A 24,005-nucleotide genomic window follows, 5' to 3' on the forward strand; every position below is an offset into this window, starting at 1 on the left:
CAAAACCAATTTGGCCTCTGTGCTGTAAACATGATTCTTGCTTTTGGATGCAGCTTCAAGTGGCTGGTCGAAGAACTGCAGTGTCTTGCTCTTTCAAGTAGGTTTAATTTTATGTGACTGTGTGTCTCTGCAATACACTCAGTTCACCCAATTAGCGAGATTAGATCTGGCTCAGAAAACAAAAGGGGGGCATTAAGTCCCAAATAATCAGAGCAAAGCAGAGAATGATTGTAGCCAAGAGAAAAATATGTGAAATCGATTTTGATTTAAAAGATGTCAGGCATGGCACAGGTGTGCAGAGGGTTTTTCGTACTAAACTACAAACAAAGCTGGATGCTACTTGTGAAAACATCTTTGCAGTCATAGATGGGAAACCATGAAAAGGCTCATCAAGGTGCAGACGTACACACATCTCTCAGTAATTTGAAATTGGGAAAGAAAGTTAGTTGGTTGATTCACCATCAGCTTTCATAAACGGAACTTTGTTCACAACAAAAATCAAACATTTGTCCAAGACATTAGCGTCCTCTCCGCACGCTCAGCATCAGTGATAATGCAGCTGTAACCACACGCAGCAGGTGATAATTTGCATGCATTTATGCCAAGTTCAGCAAAGGAAAAACTTCCCGATTAACAAGTAGTCCAGGAGTTTAAGGAATCGTTTTTGATCGGGTGAAAAAAAACTTAACTGCTGTGAAGCAACAACAAGAAGCTGTAGAGGATGGCTGACATACAAACTCAAAAACTAAACTAATTTAAAGCAAAGCCAGATAAGAATATAATCTTAAATAAGAGATTAGGTATGATTCAAGAATACAGTTTTGCTGATTTCCATACATATTAAGTTAATTTATCAAGTAATATAATACACGAAACTGCACTACATCCAACAGAAGTGATGAAGGTTTCAACCTCAGAGAGAAAAAAGTGACACAGTGGAAATTATGATTAAAATAAAAAGGCAAACTATTATCACAATATATACATTTTACATTTTAAAACAGCGCTCCAATCAGCTCATTACAAGTGGTGCGATTGTATATTTATATATGAAATCATTCAAACTGTTACGGTACAGGGCTATATGATGATGAAGAGTGAAGATGTAATGTCTCTGCATGGCTTCAGTCTGTCTAACAGAAGTCAATGTAAAGCGTTTGGGCTGTTGTTTGTGGTATCAACCCGTGCATTCACTCCTCGCCAGGAAATGGGTGTGACCAACCAAATGCTAGGGGTGAAGTCTCCATTTAGGTTTGGGGAAGGTTTGGAAAGTCACTTGCTTACGTGTAATGTGTCCTGGAACTTTGTGCTTATGTAGCGTACATGAAAGCCTTTTTTATTGATGCTGTCATCCGAGTGAAATTTTAGAACAATGGAGTCTCCAGCTGAGTACACGTCCTCTGGGGCCTGAGGAAAAGCAACCGATACAGACAAGTAAATAAACAAATAAATAAAAAATAGAAATTAGTGAGCGAGACTGATTTTATTCAGCCCTACCCCAGATCCGCAGTATCGTCCCAGCCTGGGAGACTTGGTGTCAGCGCCGTCATATAGCTCCACATAATCGTACCCGCAGTCAGCCTCCTCTTCAATTTCAAACACTTGGAAGATGATCTCGACACCGTAACCCTTCTCAGCAGTTACCACCCACAAACAGTCAGAGCCTCCAGGGTAGTTGTTATCTCCAAACTGGGCATGGGAGTACAGATCTTTTGTCTTGACCTCTGCTTTAAAGCTTCCTCCACATTCTGAGAATCCACAACCACAAAATTAGAGGGTCAAAAAGAGGAACTCATAAAAGTTAGGAAGGAATGCAGCTGAATTGTGACATTTTTGAGCTTTTATTCTGTCTTCAAAACACCATTTTACTCTATTTTTGCTTGGGGTTTTTTCTTCTTTTTCAGCAGAGCAGTATTTTATAGTCTGTTTACTACAGTGGCCCTGAGATGCAAAACAACTTAAGAAAACACAGACAAACAGAAAACACTGTAAAAGCAATCAAAACACAAAATAAGTTGAAGAAAATCTTACAAAACATAAGGTGAATTGAATAAAATACAAAGGAAACTGAACAAAGCAAAATAGAAGCTGAATAAAACACAATAGAAGTTGACTAGAACACAAAGACAACTGAAAAAAACAAAATCTCTCAAAACACAATGGAAGTTGGAAATGGAAACTGAATCCAACACAAAGGATTCAAAGATTCAAGTGTTTTTGAGGAGACATTAACAGCTGTGGAGCTGATGGAGACCAAAACATGGGAAGGCTTTCACTGAGACGTGTTCAAAGGATTCATGGAGTGTTATGATTCATATAACACCGTACACACATGTTTGCTGTTAGCAAAGCAACTGTTAGCTTGTCACTTCTGCAGCTGTTCACTCACATTGGTGTTTTTCCAAAAACGCGTTTGTGTTTGTTATCGTGTTTTTTCTGTTGTCCTTTATTTAACCTTTGTTGTGTTTTCAGTGCTTTTGTAGCATTTTTCTATTTGCGTTTTGTGCCACTGTAGTTTGCTCACCTGCTCTGTACGAAGCCTCAAACCCTCTCTTCTGCACAGAGTTGTCGGAGAAGAAACGCAGGAACATTTTGTTGGCGCTGGAGATGACCGGAGAAGGTTTTTTGGTGCCACAAAAGCGTCCCAGAGTCGCGGCGCGATTGTCTCTTCCGTCATAAATCTCCAGATGATCATAAGCGCACTCCAGATGAGCCTCCATGTCGACCTCATTAAAAATCTGGAAATTGTTTCGAGTTAAACTTAAAACGATATAAATGGTTTTGAACAGTTTTAATTTTGGCATCGTGACATACGAGTTTGATTCGATGGCCCGGGGTTGTAGAAAGAGACCAGGTGCAAGCCTTCTTGCTGGGATATTTGTCAGGCCAGTTGGGGCTGGCGATGGTGCCGGACACACTGTTTATCACATGATCACATCCCGCTGTAAAAAAAATAAACAAAAACAAAGCAGGATGCAAAACAATGACAGCTGCACATCATTTCCTTTTCTCCAGCACAAGCATCCTCTGAGGTCATGCTGTGGAAAACAGGCCGAACATATTAACTGTCAAAATGAAAGCAAAACTAAAGCTGCCCTTAAGCAATCCTACTTTCCCACTCAGGCTATTAATAAATAGTCCTAAGGTCAAACTTTTGTCTGTAAATATGCAGCAGCTGGTAAAGGGTGTGTTCCCTCTAGGAGACTACTTCATCTTTAGATAGTAAGTGAATCACAAACGATAGCTTCATGTGTCCACTAGAGAAAAGTAAGGATATATAAGGCCATACATCACACTGATGAGTGAAGAGTGGACATACTGCACCTTCCTTGCAGTCATGCCTGTTGTCGTGCAGCATGAAGCCCCTGCGGCACTGACAGCTGTAGCTCCCGAAGGTGTTTACACATTCATGCTGGCAGCCTCCATTACCTTTGGAGCACTCATCTATATCTGCGGACATAGAATAGAGTAGAATAGAATACAATAGAAACTTTATTGTCACTAGCAACAAATTCCAGTGACAAACAGTAACATTGAGATATTGTAGAAGTAATTTGTAATTTTGCTTTTTATTTTGACACTACTACACATAGTATATATCATTTATAAGGATTTGACTGATGTAAAAATAATTCCCAAAAGTTATATAGAGCTTGCTGATCCTGGTACTCTAGGCAGTTTACATAATACATTTCAGAATAATCTGAAATAATCAGAATAGAATTTTTCCCACACTCTAATGTGTGAAAGCAGGCATCAGAACTTATTGGGTCAGACTGAGATTAAGCCTTTCCTCAAGAAGGAAATGTCTGCTACATTAGGCACAGGATTTTAGGATTACATGGCTGCTAGAAATCATACATTGTCGTACTGTACAGAGTTTTAACGTGCTTTTTAGTGTTGCTGAGGAAAAGTAAATAACTTCAGGTAGCTGTTTATCTGATGATATTGCATAAAAACATGTAATCTGATCATTAGCCAGACTTTAAAAGGGGAACTATTATGATCATTTTCAGTTCCATATTCTGGAAAATCTTTAGATTTTGATTGTATTATGATTTAAGCCGTACAGTCCAATGGTGAGTAAATGCACCAAATGTTTTTTTCTAATGTGCACAAACTTGTCTGTGTTCTGAATCACAATAAAGTAGCTATTCTATTCTGTTCTATTGAAATTTTGTGCTTTGATTTTATTGTTATATTATTTGACTAGCTTGATTAAAGGGGCAAAAATAAAGAACTGTAAAAGAAGAGAAAATCCTCAGATTTTGATGTGAATAATAAAAATACACAAGAGGAAGAATGTGTTTAATGCTGGGGATTTCAATCATGCAGACTTAAAGTGCGTGTTTCCAAAAATACAACAACACATAGACTTTCCAACAAGGGGAAATAACACACTGGACTTTGTTTACACCACCCAGAGAGGAGCTTACAAAGCTTTTCCCCTCCCCCACCTCGGCGCCTCAGACCATATCACTGTCATGCTAATGCCTGCTTACAGACCGCTCGTTAAAGTGACCAAACCGGTTCGTAAGCGGATACAAGTGTGGCCAGAGGGGTCTTCAGAGGCTCTACAGGACTGCTTCAATACTACAGACTGGAACATGTTTAAGCAGGCTGCCACCTATAACAACACCACTGACCTTCAGGAGTACGCAGAGACTGTTACTGCCTACATCAACAAGTGTATTGAGGATGTAACAGTCACGAAAACCATAACTGTCCGGGCCAATCAAAAACCATGGATGACAGGAGAGGTCTACAGGCTGCTGAAAGCTCGGAATGTTGCCTTCAGAGTTGGAGACGAGGCAAGCCTGAGGACAGCTAGGGCCAACCTTTCCCGTGGCATCAGAGAGGCTAAGAGACAGTACTCCAGGAAAATATCTCATCACTTCAAAGACAGCAGAGACTCACGGAGCCTGTGGCGGGGCATTCAGACCATCACAGATTACAAGCCCCCACCACAGACCTGTGATAGCACTATCCCCCTGCTGAACGAGCTGAACACTTTCTTTGCTCGCTTTGAAGTCCAAAACAGCACCACTGCACAGAAGACCCCACCCCCTCCTGGTGACCAGGTGATGACTCTGTCACCGGACAGCGTGAGGAGATCCCTCAGCAGGATCAATGCACATAAAGCTCCGGGTCCTGACAACATTCCTGGTCGTGCACTGAGAGACTGTGCAGTGGAACTCACTGATGTCTTCACAGACATCTTCAACTTATCACTCATCCAGGCTGTCGTCCCCACATGTTTTAAAGCCACCACAATCATTCCGGTTCCAAAAAAGTCATCTCCCTCCTGCTTTAATGACTACCGTCCTGTTGCACTTACTCCCATCCTGATGAAGTGCTTCGAACGACTAGTCATGCAACACATCAAGACTGTCCTGCCCCCCTCCCTGGATCCCTTCCAGTTTGCCTATCGGCCCAACCGCTCAACCGATGATGCCATCTCCACTGCACTCCACTCGGCACTCACACACCTGGACAAAAATGACTCATATGTTCGAATGCTGTTCATAGATTTCAGTTCAGCATTCAACACCATAATCCCCCAACAGCTCATTCAAAAACTGGTCCAGCTGGGGCTCAACACCTCACTGTGCAACTGGCTGTTGGATTTCCTCACCGGAAGACCTCAAGCAGTACGGGTCGGCAGTAATACATCCAGCACCATCATTTTAAACACGGGGGCCCCGCAGGGATGTGTGCTGAGCCCCCTCCTCTTCACTCTGCTGACCCATGACTGCACCCCATCATACAGCTCCAACCTCTTCATCAAGTTTGCGGACGACACAACGGTGGTGGGTCTCATTAGCAACAGGGATGAGACCGACTACAAAAGTGAGGTGAGACGCCTGGCCACGTGGTGTGCTGACAACAATCTCTCTCTGAATGTGGAGAAGACGAAGGAGATTGTTGTGGACTTCAGGAGAATGCACACCCAACATGCTCCTCTGACCATTGACGGAGCGTCTGTGGAGAGAGTGAGCAGCACCAAGTTCTTGGGTGTGCACATCACAGAGGATCTCTCCTGGACGTACAACACCACAGCACTGGCCAAGAAATCACAGCAGCGTCTCTTCTTTCTCCGCAAACTAAGAAGAGCAGGAGCACCAGCCCCCATCATGTACACTTTCTACAGAGGCACCATCGAGAGCATCCTGTCGAGCTGCATCACTGTGTGGTTTGGAGCCTGCAATGCGTCCTGTCATAGAACCCTCCAACGCATAGTGAGAGCTGCAGAGAGGATCATTGGTGTCTCTCTCCCCTCCCTCCAGGACATTTACAGCACCCGTCTCACTAAAAAAGCCCTTTGCATAGCGGCTGATCCCACACACCCAATGCAAAGCTTCTTCAAGCTGCTGCCGTCGGGGAGGAGACTGCGGAGTCTCCAGGCCAGGACCAGCAGGCTGAAGGACAGCTTCATCCATCAGGCTGTCAGGAAGCTTAACTCCCTCCCGATTCTGCCCCCTCTCCCCTCTCTCCTCCACGGTCTCACTGAACTCTGTCACACACACACAAACACACACACTCTCTGACTCACTCACTGGCCTGCACCAGTTACCAGTCACTTTGTGGAGCATTGGACTGCCATTACCTCATAAGACTTTGTTGTACACTTTCTCTTACCGTACATTACCAAATCTCCATTTGCACTATTTGCCTATTTGCACTACTCTGCCTGGCTTACACTCAATGTCACTTACCCATTATATTGTATATTATATAGCTTTCTTGTTATATGTAAAATTGTATTTATTTAAATTTTTACTTTTTAATTATTTAATTACTATTTACTATTTAATTATTTTACTTGCATTTTTTAATCACTTTTATATTTAAATATATTTAAATGTTCATTTGCTATTTATCTAGGGAGTGAAGAGTAACGCAATTTCTATTCTCCGTATGTCCTGTACATGTGGCAGAATCGACAAATAAAGTTGACTTTGACTTTGACTTTGACTTTGACTTTACACACGAAGACTAAGCATTCTGGGTAAGGTTGTGTAAGATTATATCTCTGTGATACATTATATCTCATTGTGAAGTCAGCGGACTGCATCTTTCTGGTTTTGCCGTTTTCCCTGCACCATACTGTTATTGTCACCGTCCAGCAGATCCGCCTGAGAAATTCTGTGTTGTTTTCTCTTTTTTCTCTCTCCCTCTGTCGCCTGGGCAGAGTTCATTGTGGGCTCCCGCCTTTGGCCTACATACCTGTGAGATGAACACCTGCGTCTCATTAACTGGCCTCTACTAAAGGGAAGAAGCAAGACTGCTCTTCGCTGGCTCGATGCTTGACCTGTGTTAGCGAAATCCTGGCTAGGACACTGCAGTCTAGTTCCTGTGGTTTTGCTTCTTGCATTAACGCATTGTTTCCTGTGTACAGACACCGTGGACCTGCCCTTGTTGCCTACAGAGATTCTGGTGCGAGAGAGGAGTGAGAGACTGGTGAGACACCAAGAGAGACTGAAGAGGAGTGAGAGTGTTCCCCTGCTTTTCCCTGTGGATTCCCTGGAGCCCTGATCCCCGCACCCTTGTATATAGCACTTTGTCACTGTTGCACATTTCACCTGGTGTTTGTGAATAAACCCTCTGTTCTTCCTTTGAGCCAAGGAGTCCTGTGTTTGAGTCCCTCCAGTTACCATAACAGATACATTTACTCTGCAGTTCCTTCTATGCTTCCTAAATCATCAGTCAACTCACCAGAGAAGAAATGAGCCTTGAAGCCTCTCTTGGAGACGGTGTTATCAGACTTAAACTCAATTCTCATGTTGTTCTGCTGGGAGGTGATGACCTCTGGTTTCTCTGCTCCACAGAATTTGCCGTGAAGCTTTGAGTCTGAGCTCAACCCACTGCGCACTTCCACAAAGTCATATTTACACACCTGATGGGAAACACACAGAAATGATCCCTGTTAATAAATGTATTGATGTACATCATTCACTTGATGTATTTTTTACAGATATATTTTAGCACGAGAGATTTTTATCAGGTATTTATTCCTGCTGAATGCTCTTTAACCATGTGTACAAGCACTTTCCTAGCAAATCACAAAAACCCCCACTAACATCATTTCCTTCGGTTTCAAACACATCAAACACCAGGGTGATGCGATACTGAATGGGTGCCACTAGCTGCCAGACACAGTTCTTGTTGGGTGGGTATTCTTTGGGCCAGCCGGGGGTGATGATGGAGCCATTCAGCATGGTGATGAATCCACCACAGGCAGCTGCTGGTGGGGCAAAAACACAGATTTAAGTGGTAAAAGTAAAAAAAACAAAAAACAAAACAAAACCCCAAATTCCCAGAAACAACAAAAGAAAACAAAAACAAAATTTGAAACTGAATGTTATTTTAAAAATAATCTAAATAATTAAACTGATGGATTTGAAATTGTGGTACTGGAAATAGAAAAAGACATCCTTAAATTTAACACCATTAGTTAGATTATTTGTTATTTTTTTAAAATGAGAGTAAACGTCAGCTCCTACTGCTATTTGTGTCTGCAAACACTTTTAAAACGATGAATCAAGATCTAAGTTCTTTGTGAAGATACAACAGGGGAGCGCTGCCCTCATGTGGTAGAAACAGGAAGCTTCCTTGGAATCAAGACTCAACAAGGTAAAAATCTCATTCTAGTAACACCTGCGAGTCCCAAATACTCAGGATTATTATCAGAAATCATATATATATGGCCTATATAACTTTAGGTTTACATCTATCTATTTATAGCACAGGGAAAAAGCTGTGGGATTTAACTGTAGGCATAATAGAGCTGACAGCTTAGGCGCACTACTGTAAAATTAAGCATGACATGGCAGAAATTCTAAACTACAGAATTTACAAACAGATTTGTCAGCTGCACAATAACAATGTGAATCTGCCGTTTCACCACATCTGAAAGGTGGTGTATTGGACCGGTCACTGTGAAGGCCATTTGAGTACAGTGAAGTCACTGTCCTGGCCAAGAAGCCGTTCTGAGATCATCTGAGCTTTGTGACATTATACTGTTGGAAGCAGTCATCACACACTGGACTCATTTGTTAACCAGAGACTGTTTTACGAGGTGGTTAAAATATCTTTTATTTTGAAAATCTGAAACCTTACCTAAACTCAACTTTATTATGTGTCTTGATTCTCCCTCTAAAGTCAGTACCTGCAGGGATTATGGAATTATTATTGTGCACATGTGTGTTTCCCATAGTGAGTGGGGCCTCTCTAAACATCAGTATCCAAGAAAATATGACATGAGGTAGCTCCATAAATAATGAATTTCTCATATAAACTATTAGAATTATTATTATTATGCTGTGGGGCTTTAGGTTTTACAAAATACAAAAAGGTCTCAGCCGCTGAGCTCTTTAAAGGGCCACTTTATCCAAAAGACCAGAGCTACATATACAAGAGATGCTGTCAGGCTTCAAATTTATGCATCATTCCCCTCCAAAGCTAACGACCCAGTGTTTTAACCCCTAAGACACCTCATCAACCTCATCAGTGCAGGTTGGAATTTCCATCTTTCTTTTCTGAATCATCAGTCACCATTTGTATTAATTTTTCACAGCAGTGAACTAGGGAAGCTATAGCCTAGTATATTTATATACATATTAATATACTACACTATGATAATAAATAAAGTATAGAATAGTGTAGTGTAAAATAAATAAATAGTGTTTAGTTTACAACATGAAACTTGCATGAAGTGTTTCCATGGTGACCTGCAGAGACATACAGCAACAACACTTCAGCAGAGTCACTGATGGAGGCAGAGGAATCTGCAAAGTTTTTGTTTTTTCTATAGTTTAAGGATTTAAAGAAGTTGGTGTATTTTAAAAGCTTAGAAACTGAGAGTCAAGTTAGTCAAGAGTAAATTCTTATTTCTTCGACAAGTGTCGGGCAACTACACGGCCATGCACATCTGCTACCATCTTCAAGGCTACAAGACTCAGATAAGACCCACTATTCATCCAAGCCAAAGCTAATATTAAATATCTGGTAAATTATGATAAACCGAGAGTGGTCATGCTTAAATGTTAAATGCTTGCTGCTTGCTGGTTATTTTTACTTATTTGGACCATTCTCTGTAAATACTAAAGATGGATGTGTGGGAAAATCACAGAAAATCACTAGGAACAGTCCGTCTGATAAGTTCAGCGTCACATTTCTTCCCAATTCTGATGCTCAAGTTTGAACTTCAGCAGATCATTTGACCATTTCTTCATGCCTAAATATACTGTCTTGCTGACATGCTTCGATGATTTGATATTTGGTTAATGAGCAGTTAAAGGTGTACATAGTGAGTATATATCATGTAGAGGGAATATACTCGTCAGAGTGTACTTCATATCGTGAAGCAGTGGCATTCTGAAGTTGACAGTAATTTAATATGAGCAGTCAGGCTGTAAACTCACTCTCACAGGTGTGTTTGTCAGCTGCCAGCTCATACCCCGGGTCACAAGCACATCTGTAGCTACCCAGTGTGTTCAGACAGCGCTGCTTGCAATTACCATTGTCAGGTCTGGAGCACTCATCCATCTCTAACAAAAGGAAATGGCAATTACTAGTTTTCTGTGCCAGACAAATGCATCAAACAGGTCTCACTGCCGCCAGATTGTTTGCTGCTAAAATGACCTTCTGACCTTTAAAAAAGTTGGCCGCAAACCCAGCTTTGTTGACCGATCCGTCAGATGCAAACTTGAGCCAGAGCTGGTTGGAGGTGCTTTTGATGTCGTCTGGTTTGTCGTACCCGCAGAAACGTCCGAGCAGCGGGCTGCTCTCTGAAGCGCCGTCTCTCACTTCCACGTAGTCGTAGGTACAACTGTCGTGTTTCTCAATCTGCACAGCGTGGACACAAAAGTCTGCTAATAGACATTACAGCAGAGGATTGTGAAGTCTGTCCAAAGCGTCATCCTCGCCATCCACAAACAATAAAAGTGAGATGTTTTTTTTCTGCTGACACTCTGTAGACTTTTCAAAGTTTAAAAAAGTTGCTATAGTACTATAGTATAGTAGGTAATTATTTAACAAGTTTAATAAAACAAGTTCCAACATAGCAGCACATTAAAATCTTTGCAAATTAGCTAAGACTGTTTTAAATCTTTCCAGGTTGGCCATTCCTCTCTATATGCCAACTGCACCATTCACTGCAGGGACCACCTTTTAATTTTATTTGCTAGCACGTTGCCAGAATGCAGGAATAACAACAAAAGAGGTAATTTTACCTCAAATGACTGAAAGGAGAGGCCAACATTAAACCCCTCTGCCACTGTGATTTTCCACACACACTCTTTGTTGGACTGGTATTCATCAGGATAATTAGGCGACTGGATCTGGCCGCTCTCCCGCTTCACCTCTCCTCCACAGATGGCTGCACAGGAGGTGAGAAGTGACATAAGCACCAGTTGATTACAGTCACAGACTTGCTTTCATATGGCCAAATTCACATCTGTACCAAAAGGAGATGCATGGGAAAACTGAGCATTGTACCTTCATAAACAGCTGAAAATCCTTTGCCCACCCAGCTGCTGCTGCTCCTGAATTCAATCCACAGTCGGCTGTCGGTCGAGATAATCTGAGCTGGAAGTGTGTCTCCACAAAAGCGCCCTGCAAAAGTGCAAAAAAACCCCAAACTGTCATTTCTTCTCGGTAAGAACTTCACATTAGAGACGCAAGTAAAACAGACCTTTTAGAGGAGCCTTCCTCCAGAAGCCGTCCCGGACTTCGACATGGTCGTACCAGCACAAGTGACTCCTGAAGAGGTCCATGGACGTAAAATTGAGAACAATCTAAGATGCAGAGGAGACAGAAGGACACCAGGGTGTTAGCAAATGATCTGGCATCAAGATTCGACATCTGTGTCGTCCCAAAAGAGGTAAAAAAGGTGGAAGGTGATACAAATTCATTTGGGTTGTGCTAGAAAAAATCTGCCAAATCAAAATGTGTAATCCGATTACTTTTTTCAGGTAACAAGTAAAGTAAAGGATTACTATTGCAAAAAGGTCATTAGATTACTGTTACTAAAGCACGCTGCATTACTGTGTTACTAAAACCGTGATTTTTTTGCGAGAGTGTCTCATGACAATGATGTAAGTGAGTGCAGATCAACAATGGATAATATATCGAGTGCGGGAGAGAGTATGAGCGTGTAGGGTTTAAAGCGTGGAAGTACTGACCTTACTTTGAGTTTGATTCCGTAAAAAGTGACAAAAACATTAGCGTCTGCTGCACACTACATGGGAAGAAAACTTATTTTTAGAGCAAAAAAACCCCTAAACTTCAGAGTAAGCACCGAGTGCGCTACGACGGGAATGTGAAACTCCCAGATCCTTCCACTGACCGCTACGACACACCTGCACCAGGGCAAACCTCCGCCTGCCCCACTCCTGCTTTACGGTGAAAATAGAGCAACAGGACCGCTGAGTCTTTGATTTTATTTATTTTCTGCTGTCTTATACGTGCATCTATTTGAAAGACTGAGTGTAAACACAACAAACTTTTAATTTATGTGCTGGAATGTGCAGAAAATAGGTTTAAATGTTAAACAATTTTCTTCCAGTCAGAGAATGTTGCATATAATTTAATTTTTGCTTCATGCGTAAAGTTAAAATATTAAAACTAAAAAAACTACTTTCAAAAAATGACTTTTTCATTTGATTACATTTTATATGATGGATTATGCAGAAACAATAGAACTGGGCTGAAAGATCTCTCGCTTTATCACCTATTCAGGTTGTAAATCATCTTTTAAAAAAGTAACTAAGTTACTAATTACTTTTGAAAATAAGTAACCAGTAAAGTAAACTAGCAAGATTACTTTTGGGGGGAAGTAATCAGTAACTAATTACTGATTACTTTTTTCAAGTAACTTGACTAACACTGGTGTTGGCCCTGAGAGGCCAAACGGACTGCAGCTTAAGAAAACACCAGCAATAAGAAAAACGCTGAAAAAGTACACAAAACACAACGTATATATGAAAAATGACAACAGAAATAGGAAAAAACAAAACAGAAATGGAGAAAAACAGATTTCCAAAAGCACAAGGGAAGTGTTTCTGGGGAGACAATAACCCGACGGACCAGTTGCAGGAGCCCAAAACATGGTAGGCATATTTTATCATGATTCATTTAATACTGATGACGGATTTTCAGGCTAATAGTTAGGCTAACACACTTAACTCTCATCTTTTCCTTTCTCACAAAACCGATAGATCCTCCACTTCTTTTAAGTGTCTCCCAGCAAAATTCTTAGCATATTTTGGTTGCAACTGGTCCGTCGGGTTATTGTCCCCCCAGAAACACTTCCCTTGTGCTTTTGGAAATCTGTTTCTTCCTGTTTCTGTTTTTGTTTTTCCTATTTCTGTTTCGTTTTTTCCTATTTCCGTTGTTGTTTTTCCTATTTCCGTTGTGTTTCGTGTGCTTTTGCAGCATTTTTCTTATTGCTGGTGTTTTCTTAAGTTGCAGTACGTTTGGCCTCTCAGGGCCACCGTAGTACGACTCATTGTGGTGACGCCTTGTGAATAAGAGCAACCAAAAGTAGCTATTATATGAATGAAATAACTAGACTGACTTAGCCATATTCACCTCCGCATCCATGTGGCTAAATTAGAAACACCAATCAGCCCAAACAAATGAGAAAAAAACAAAAACATATGTCTTGGTCACTAATTTATTTGAGAAAATTCTTTCAATATTATACATCTGCGATTGGGAAACTTGTTAACTTAGCAGAAGAAGTAAAGATGATGGTTGCAGTCCATGTGCTGTGAATGCTTGCTAACTAATATGGAGCATTAATACAACACTTAATGGACCTCATTTGAACTTTACTCAAGTCCTCCTTGCAGAACAGCTTCGACTGTAATGCGTGCGTTATAGTTTCTGCATCTGCTGAAGTTCAAGTGGCATGAATTTCTTCTTCAGATGGCGAGGCTCCGCGCAGATGTCTGCATGCCTGCCAAGTTTTCCCACGCTAAGTTTTTCCTTATGACTTGAGGAGTCACTTGAAGAAACTACATAACAATCCACTAACTACTCATGGGCTCTTATGCATAAATAAGCATAAATAAGAATGACTGCTCGTTTGTGGTATCTGCAGCTATCTGTGTCTGTATTCCCTGGAAAGATGTTAGTGGATTTCCTCACATTAACTGCTAACATCAGGGCTTTGAATTGGCAGTTTGAAAAATAAATTATGATTCTATGATGTGTTTAAGATCATTATCTTGTTGCACTACCACTTTATCTTTTGATTTAGCTCATGATCACTATGGATAAAGACTTTATAAATTCATTAGGTGAGTAACCATGCTGATCATGCCCTTATGGAGCTAATGCATCCACATATTGAGTACCTTTTCTCCAGGAGTGACAGAAATCCTCCAGACACAGTGGGTGTATGCCGAGTATCCGTTAGGGAAACCAGGGGAAGAGAAGTTTCCACAACTGTCCTGCAGACTTTCCCCACATTCTGTCACAATAGGAGATTATTTAAAATATATTTAACTAAGAACTGAAAACAGAAAGATGTGAGGAAAGAAACATTGCAAAGCCTTGACTGATCATCTGATTGGTGTTCAGGTAAAAAAAAACAGTTCACAAAGGACTTCATTTTAGGGAGAAATAATATCATTTTTTAATCAATTTATTTAAACCAGTGATGATTAACTCTCAGTCATGAGTGCCTCACAAGCACAGAATTAGTAGAAATGATAAGTGAGTTCCATGTCTTGCTTCAAATAGGGTGTACAATGGGGATAAAAACATATAGTCTCCTCTGATTTTTAACACATCTTGAATCTATGCAAGACGATTAGGGCCACTGATGAAAAAAGTGGACACACCTTTTTTTTTCTTTTCCAGAATTCTGAGAAAAAAAGTCAGAATTCTGACTGTAACTGCAATCGAGAAATGGAAAGCTGCTCACTCTTCAGGGGGAAAAAGTCGGAATTCTGACTTTTTTTCCTGAGATTAAAGTCTGAATTCTGGAAAAGAAAAAAAAAAGATGTGCCCACTTTTTGTTCCAGTGACTCTAATCATCTTCTGTATGAAACAGTCCATGGTGCATATAATAATAAAAGCACTTTTACTTTTAACCTGTGACAGTAGAGATGAGACTTTTCATTATGCTGCCATCAGGTTGAAACTGCTGTTTCAACTTGAAAACTACCACTAACTAAATAAAACAGAAATGAAAAGGATCCAGGAGTGTTAGAGTTTTTAGGAGTCTTAAACCACATGCCTTACCTATATCAGAATTGCCTAAAGAGTGAGCAGCTTTTCAGTTCTCGATTGCAGTTACAGTACGCAACACAGTTGCTGTCTGCACTGTCCTGCAGTTAGGAACCATCAGTGTGAAGAGCGTCTCTAAACAAAACATAAAAGCTACTCTCCAGACTATCCAGCTACGTGGATAGTCTGTTGGCTTTGCAAGTAGCAGCTGCTATAATTGGTTCGATAGAGACAAGGAGCGACACTCCTGTGTGTCTAAAGATCAACCTTAACCTGACCATCGTTCACTGCGTCATTCTCGGCTAGAACATGAGGCCCACGAGTCTGTGAAACATATTAGTGAGCCGAGTAATTTTCACATATTCATTGACGCAGGAACTCCAAAGGTCTGCTGTTGATCTCAGTAAATGGATCAACAGCAGACGTCTGCCTGGAAATGTGGGTAAATGAGTGTGACGCACTCCAGAAGACACTCTGCAAGAAAGCAGATAAAATACGGCATCAAGACTGTTTTCTTAGAAATGTACTGCAGTGAAATATTTATTTATTCTTTCTTTAAACTGACAGCATTTGGTGTTGCTGTATTTTGACAAGATTTCATATTAGATATTGAAGTCGGCACAGCTGTCCAAATAGCATGAAGCGAACGGGGGATTTAATTTTGGCATCTTAAACCGTTTGTGTTGTTGTGTTTGATCGTAGAAGAATTTTATCAAAGAGTAAAATCTTATTATTTCTCCTGAATATGGAGGTTTTTGTTCCATGGTTTTCTGCTCTATTTAATATCAAGCAAGAATTCCTGAACCTTTTTTGTTAACCCTTTGTTTTGTTTGACAAGGGTAGAGGAGTTTTATCTTCAGTTAGACCAGTTACTTTTAAATTAATGAATAATAAAAGTATAAAGGCCACATGGGATTTCATTATATAGTTTGGTGAGTAGCCTCTCTACATCAAATGTAGCTTACTTGCGCATTTGTAGAGTTTGCAGGCCTGTGCAATGTCTCCTTTACTGAGCTTGGTCCTCTGCCCAATAGACGGCCTGACTCCATTGACATCATAACGGGGCAAGATTGTGTCTAAGAAGATGCCTCTGTTTCAAAAAAACCACAGCAAAGAATCCAGTGACAACACTTAAAGCCTGAAGAGAAAAAAAACATCTTCTAACTTCTAACTTTTACTGATGTGCAAGAAGATCTGAGTTTCAGAGGTTTTAAACTGAAGGATCGATGAAATCTACATGATTTTTCTGATGTACCTCCTGTTCAGGACCTTGATTTATTGATTGTGATAATCTTTCACTGAGTTCGGAGCTCCCACCCTGCAGTTCCCATGGTGATGCACCCATGAATGACAAGCATGTGCAAACAGAGCGCTCTGAATGGGGCCTTTCGCCGGTGCCAGCCGGCTCAGTGGAGCCCGCTCCTGAATGCCAGAGTAAAAGGCCACTCCACCCCAAATTGTTTGACAAAGACTGAACTGCCGGGCCTTTTTTTAGCTTGGCATGCCTCCATGACCCAGACCTGCAATGTGGTTATGGGGGTAAAAAACCAAAACACCGAGAAACTGAAAGGGGCAACGACATGCATGGGAGAGAAACAAAAAAGGAGACTAGTGTGGAATCGCTTCTGTAACAATACAGGACAAATCCCCCAGAGGTTTCCTGTGAGGCATGCTAAGCAGAGCTGACTCAAGGGACAAACACCAGGTCAGGGTATAGCCCTGTTAGATAATCAGAAACAAGCTTGGTAACGATGACACGTGGGGCTAGTCAGGCTAGTGTGTTCGCAGTTTGGAGGTAGGCAGAGAAAATCATGAATTTAAGAGATATTTAACTGCCGTAAGAAAGGTTTTTAATTGCCTGTTAATGTAAATATGGTAAAGCTAAAAGTGTAAATGTTCAGAAAAAAACACAAAAACAAAAGAAAAAAACCTTACATTTCTGTTGAGAATATACTAACATGAAGCAAAAAAAGATGCCAACCTGGAAAATGTATTCCTTGCATAATGCATGATGCTGCCAAAGTCGTATACCTCTCCCAGTGAGTCGACCTCCCCTGGTTCCATCTTCAGGAAGTTATACTCCTGCCCTTTTGATGGACAAACAGACAAAGAACTAAATGCAGAGACAAACATCTGCAGCATCAGTATCCATTCCCACATATTTATTTCATCCTCAACGCACGCATGCAGTAAGAGTACCTTGTTGAATGTTGTCTCTGATGATGCTTACATGCTCATCACGGTCCGGACGTGTGTGTTCATGCCAGAAGCCAATCACGTGGCCGAGTTCATGCACAACGATGCCAAACTTATCACAGTTTTTTCCTATAGAGATGGCCTGAGGGCCGCCACCTCTCCTCCCCACATAGGAGCAACACCTGCCGGTCAGCGACACTATTCAGGTCCACATCCTGCTTTTATTCCCCCCCCCCCCATGTTTTTAACAGGTTAACTATAAAGAGAGGTATATGCCCACTTTTAAAGAAAATATTCAGTCTGAGCTTTCCATCTTTTATATACAGTCTATGGTTTCTGAATAGAAAACAGTGGAAACAATAAATCTGGTCAAATAAATAAATAAATGAATGAATAAGAGCTCCAATAATTTTAGTTTAGATCATTGTGCGGTTTTTTTTCTAAGCCAATAAGCTAAGACAAACACTTCTGTTAAAAAACCGATGACATCATAAAAATGTTGACATGCTCCCAACTTACCCACAAGGTCTGTAAGTGAAAACAATGTAGCTTTCTTCAGTCGCCCTCTCTGTGAACGTTACACAAATGTGTTTCTCCCAGTGACGCATCGCCTGACGGAAAATGGCTCGCTGACTGCCTGAAAGGAAACTCTGAATTAGACGTTGACAGTTTCAGGATGTCCAAGCTGCACATGGCAACAAAGACTCCTTAAAGCAGTGGTTTTTAAATGTTTTTGTGCCCAATGCACACTACAGGGCAAGCCGAAGAGTTCGAGGCCCAGCAAGTCTGCAGAAAATAACCTCTATGCCGTCTGGTATGTTGTCAGTTCTTTTTGGTTGAATTGTCAGGTGGATGCACTGTTAAGCATTACACCTAAAATTCATTTGCTTTTTGATATCCTGCAACCATCCTATCATGGTGAAATCAGATGTAAGACTTATTGTTGTCCACCAAAGCTCACCACTGAAATTTCCGCTGATCACGTAGGGGATGATACCATCAGGCCATACTCGCTCAGGTCTGGCGGTGGCTGCTCTCCTCTGTCGACGGAGGCTGTGTCTGTCAGCAGCCCTCTCACTCCTTCTGTTTTCACTGGAAGTGGAACTGTTAGCTGTAAAAGGTAGATAGGACGTTCAGGGGAGTTTGTTTTGATTATGATCCCCTTATTTGCACATTCAGTTTGAATTCCTAACATATTAGTTGGGTTTTCTCTGTTTTGACACCTGAGTTTGTGTGGTTGCTCTGGACAGCATGCTGTGCATCATCAGCTCCTTTGAATAAGCGGAGGTCGTCTTCATCCAGTGCGATGTCTCCCAAAAAGGCAGCTATGAGGATAAAAGTTCTCCGATAAATTGAAGATATATAACTTTGTGTTAAAGTGACAGGGAGGAGAATTTTAGAAAGCACCTCTTAAAGAGCAGTCGCACAACAACATGAGCATAAAGTCGCTGATATCAAAAGTCTCTGTGTTTTTGTCCTCATTCGATTACATGTTTTTTTAGAGCTGCTATTTCTTCTTGTGGTTTGCTCATGTTCACCTCTTCCTGCTGCCTTATTTTGTCTTTTATGTTTTGACTCTTCTTATTAGTTTGTCCTTCAGTGGGACTTTTATTGGATTGTCTCATCTACTTTAACAAGCTTATTAAAGTCATCTCTTTTTGCAACCTGCCCTTGGCTCACTAACTAAAACATATCTGAGGACTGTTTGTGTCCTTTTAAAGGAAGGAAGGAAGATGTGAACTGAATACATTACAGGACTGTGACCGTGCTGATGCACCATGTCTAACTAAACTAAGTAAACTGCACAAGTGGAAGAAAAACAAAGAGTGGAAGGCCAAAAACCTATCTACAACAGATGAACAGCAACTGAAAGTCATGTCCTTAAGAAATAGGAAAAAACGTCTAGAAAGGCCCTGACAGAGGATCTGAGAGACGCATCTGGCTCATCTACTGTTCACTGAAGCTTCATCAGAAATGGTCTCAGTGGAAGGGCGGCTGTCAATAAGCCATTATTAGGAAAGAGAAACAGAAAGGAAAAACTGAGGTATACCAAATTACACAAGAACTAGACTGATGGAGTGATGAATCCAAATTGTTGATTTAAATCATTATCAAGATATATGGAGGAGGTCAGAAGGCGAGGGAACGGTGTGTCCACAGCTGTCTGTAAAACACAGTGGACGCTCTGTCATGGTTTGGAGTTGCATTTTAGTCAGTGGTGATGGAGATCTTGTCAAAATTTGTGGAATTATGAACATAGAAAAATACCACTAGATTCTGATCCGCTATGCAGTATCACCTGTAAAGTGTTTGATAAATTTTTATTAAGGAGACCAATCCACGAGTCTCATGGATTGGTCTCCCCAAAGCCTGGACCTCAACATTACTGATGCAGTGTGGGATCATATTTGATAGAACAGAACAAAGAGCAGCCAAAGAAGAGCTTTGAATGTCCTTCAAGAAGCCTCTAGAACTATTCCTGAAGACTACATAAAGACATTACAAAAAACCTGACTCAGACTCAGACTGTGTTAAAGAATAAAGATGGTCAGAGCAAATATTGAAATTCAAACTTATTAAAATTGCACTCATTTTTTTTTTTACCTTATATACTGGCTCTCCATGTATTCTTGCTTCAATAAACCACTACACATATTTTCTATACCACAACATAAAGAAATGAACATTGGCTCTTTCATCCAGGTCTGTATATAAAATGCTAACAGCAGATAAAATGGACTGAATTTGCACTTTGACACAGAAAACGAGTAAACTCCACAAATTCACAGAGGTAAATGCCCCAGAGGTAGATTTGTAAAGGTCTCATCAACTTTTCTGCAATACCTTAAAAAAAAACAAAAAAGAAAAAAACAAGTTGCGTCACTACAGGATTTCTTACAAAGTCAGCAGTGCAGCAAACACAGTAGAAGACAAAAGTGGTGAAACAGCTTCAAGATATGGCATAGCTCAGTGTCAGCTGCAGAGAACTGTTAAAGAAGAGTCTGACAGAAAACTGGGCTCTAATAGGCCGTGGGGAAGTGAACAAAGAAACCATAAACTTCTATGCTGAACTACAAGATTAGCTACACAACATCTTCCAGTGGCCAACAAAGGTGAGAGTGAGGAACACAATTAAGGGTTGTAGATAACTTTCAAAACTCAAGGATGACATGAAACGCTCTTTGAAAAATAATATCCGTCATATTGGCCAAGCAGAGCTGCTCACTTGAGTCTTTCCCTCTAAATACCTCATTTAACAGTGTGTGTAACAACCGTTGAAAGTACAAACGAAAAGAGGTAGTGGGCCCTGTGTCAGCCTTTGAAGTAAACTCACTCAAGCAAAGGGTGACTGTAAATGACTGTCACCCCTGCAGTGTGCACCCCATGCTCTGGAGCTTGAGGGATTTCACCACAGTCCAGCTGAGGGTTGTGCTGGCACGGCCTCAGTGACCTCAAGTCTCCAGGCAACTCCCTCAGAGTGGAAGAGTGGTCTGTTTTGAAAGCTTCAGAAGTCACAAGTGAAAAAGGAACCCCAACCTGCTGGAGGCCCAGGATAACCGCAGTGAACTGTTTGTTTTATATATATATGTATATATATATGTATATATATATATATATATATATATATATATATATATATATATATATATATATATATATATACACTGCCTGGATGTCGGCTTCTGTGGTAAATCCTGATTGATGACCAACCATTCCTGGCTTGTCAGTGCACCAAGTTGATCACAACGATGATCATAATCACATTCATGCATGATGGAGCGCCATGTCACAAGCCAAAAGCGAGTCGAAAGTGCCTCGATAATCATCAAATTAACATTTTCGATCCAATACCAGGAAACTCTCCAGACCAAGAGTTTATGCCTTAGCGAGACCTTAAAAAAGTGGATGGACAAGCAGAAGCTCATATACTGGGGACATCGTGGAGTTTGGATCACCATCAAACAGGATTTTGAGGCTGATATCCAACACGTCGTGGAGAATTGCAGAAGTTATGAAGAAGGGTCAGCATTGTAAATACAGACTCTTTGTAAAAATGTATTTTGTTTAACAATAAAAGTCTTTGAAATTCATAAAATGCTTATGATTGTTCTTCATCATCAAAAGAAGTAAAAATGTAACCAAAAAAACTGAAACGCAAAATCTGTGCCATTGCCTAAACTTTTAGTTATGACAGTACAACCTATTTATATTAAAAACACAGACATGTACCATGTACCACTGCACTTATGTTAATTGAAAGTTATGGTATTGTCTTGACTGCAGGTATTTAAAGTTACTCTTCATTGCATTTAAAAAACAACTACTGTACTTTAACACATTAATTTCAACAGATGCAGTTTCTTGCATCTTGCTCACAATACTCTGTCATTATATTAAGGAAATATGACATTACTTTATTTTGGAGCATGTATTTATTTTAACTCTACCAGAGTGCTAATGTTAATATTACTGTTATTTTACATGACAGACCTTTGAAGTGTAACAAAATTTACACTGTTAAACACTAAAATTGAAAAAATTGAAAATACAGTAATAGTTTTTTTTAAAGTATAACATGATTAAAAGAACAATTATTTCACTAAATAAATTAATTTGGGGTACATACTGTGCTGTGTCTATAGCATCACTGTCACCTCTACATCTCTTTCTTACAACTGAGTAAAGATAAAAACATGCTTGCTTTACTTTGAAAAAACCCCCACATATTAATAAGTGTAAACAAAAAAATAATTGGTTGAACTTTTTCAGTACAGAAAGTCTACATTTGACTTTAAAATTAGTCCTTTTTGTAAATACCACTGCAGTTTGCAATGGCACAATCGTTTTGTTTGTCTTTTAAAACTGCATTTACACCATTTTCATGTCGTTTAACAGTTTTTTTTCTTCTTATTAAACTTGATTTAATAGCTTTAGGTTAAAAAAAATCACTTTTAGTTCCAGAGGATGTGAAACATTTACACTTTTTGTATTTAAACATATTGTGTAACATCCTCACAATCGATTAGCTGCTATTCTACATATTTTCAAACAACAATAAAATGTAAAAAATAAAAATATGTAAATATTATTTTTGGACTGAAAATATTTTCCCTGGTTTAAAGTTTATTTACATCCAGTCTTCACACCTATTAAGCTGAGAGCATCATTTTTTCTTCTTTTAAAGGGTTATCCTTTAATAAACATCTAGCTCTTCTCACAGGGATTGGAGCCTTCAAGACTTCGAGCTGTTAGCCAAAAATACACCAATAACACACAACAAGAGAAGGAGGTATCATGTACAGTAATATGGACAGTACCTGCTTTACATGGATCCTTGTAGTCGATTTCGTCCCCGAGGTCAGTAAAAGTTGCGTCCACAGTCTCCCAATCAGCCGCCAGAGGAACGCAAAGACAAACAAACAAAAATCTAGGGACGACTTCCATTGCTTTTGATCAAATATGCAGAGGAGGTAAAGTTTGTAATTGTGCTGCAGTAAGAGAAAAAGGCGCTGAAAAGACTCTCCTGCCCAGCGGCGCTGTTTCCTCACGTCTCCATGCTGCTGCAGTGATTTCGCTGGCATCCAGCCCCGAGCGCACAGCAACGCACACACCCATGCCTCTGAAGCCAGAGAGGTGCTTCACCTGCTGTCAGGTGACTTAGGGGGCTTTACATCGGACGTAAGCGCGGGTAAAATCCGTGTCATTTCTTTCTGTGTTAATAAACATGTTAGAAAGATTTAAAATTAAAGGGCAAAAACACCTATAGCAGGAACACAAAGCTGACATGTAGCCCATCCTGTATTTGTGCACTACAACTGTTTCTCGACAACCTACATCTGTTAAATAAGAGAGACTGGGTCTTGTTTGTGTAACAGAATCCCGATACTGTTTATGCCTCAGAGACTATCACAGGGTGCTGATTCCTGACCCGCTACACCACCTGCAGGCTACAAGGTCCACTCACACGTTAGCTCTGAAATGCGGGAATACTGACTCAGCAGTTAAGAGAGGAGCTGACTCATAACTGAAGCTAAGGGAAATAAAAAAATAAAAAAAAAGAAAGAAAGAAAAAAGAAAAAGAAAAAAACGTTTATTTAATTATTTTTTGCCAAAAGACTTACTATCCGTCTTATCTAATTTCCAAAAACAAACGAAAGAACTGTTTATTTATCTATATTTATTTACATAACGTACAGTAAGATTTCCCATCAAAAGAAATTATGAAAGTAATGTGTGATGAGGTTTTGAAACTTTCTGAAAGGTTTACTGTAGTGATACTGATAGAAGGGGACTTCTATCGTGAGTGATTTAACATAAAATAATAATAATAATAATAATAATAATAATAGTAATAATAGTAATAATAATAATCTGGCACATTAATCCTGTAAGACACTTAGGAGCAGCTGGAAAAGGCATCCACCTGCTCCAGAAGACTGAGGGATGAGACTGGAAATCAGACCAAGGGCACCTGGTGGAAAGGTGGGAGATGAAATACACTCAAGAAAGCATGTGAAATGATATAAACCAGAGCTTACTAAATATAATAAAATCCAGCAATCATGTTT

The 24,005-nt window shown here is 40.2% G+C and overlaps 1 protein-coding gene across 2 annotated transcripts; it reads right to left on the reverse strand.

Annotated features, from left to right (window-relative positions):
- Positions 1-10: 10 nt before the first annotated feature.
- On the reverse strand, positions 11-23,475 carry LOC147325881 (bone morphogenetic protein 1-like). Of its 2 annotated transcripts, none has more exons than XM_086300619.1 (20): positions 22,755-23,475; positions 18,660-18,761; positions 18,398-18,547; positions 17,956-18,073; positions 17,440-17,618; positions 17,222-17,327; positions 16,206-16,330; positions 14,364-14,479; positions 11,696-11,798; positions 11,500-11,616; positions 11,235-11,380; positions 10,653-10,848; positions 10,425-10,550; positions 8,082-8,242; positions 7,717-7,897; positions 3,325-3,450; positions 2,815-2,942; positions 2,525-2,738; positions 1,498-1,748; positions 11-1,407 (listed from the first exon to the last, which is right to left on the reverse strand). In XM_086300619.1, the coding sequence occupies exons 1-20, from the start codon at positions 22,879-22,881 to the stop codon at positions 1,273-1,275; spliced, it is 2,907 nt and encodes a 968-aa protein (XP_086156745.1). In that variant the 5' UTR covers positions 22,882-23,475; the 3' UTR covers positions 11-1,272. The 2 variants fall into 2 exon arrangements, with proteins under 2 accessions (XP_086156745.1, XP_086156744.1); XM_086300618.1 differs by having other exon boundaries at positions 8,082-8,245.
- Positions 23,476-24,005: the final 530 nt, after the last annotated feature.

This window comes from Aulonocara sp. 'chitande type north' Nkhata Bay, linkage group LG7 (assembly GCF_057382095.1).
Source record: "Aulonocara sp. 'chitande type north' Nkhata Bay isolate Kocher_YH1m ecotype deep benthic linkage group LG7, A_spYH_male_GT1.1, whole genome shotgun sequence".
NCBI lineage: Eukaryota > Metazoa > Chordata > Actinopteri > Cichliformes > Cichlidae > Aulonocara > Aulonocara sp. 'chitande type north' Nkhata Bay.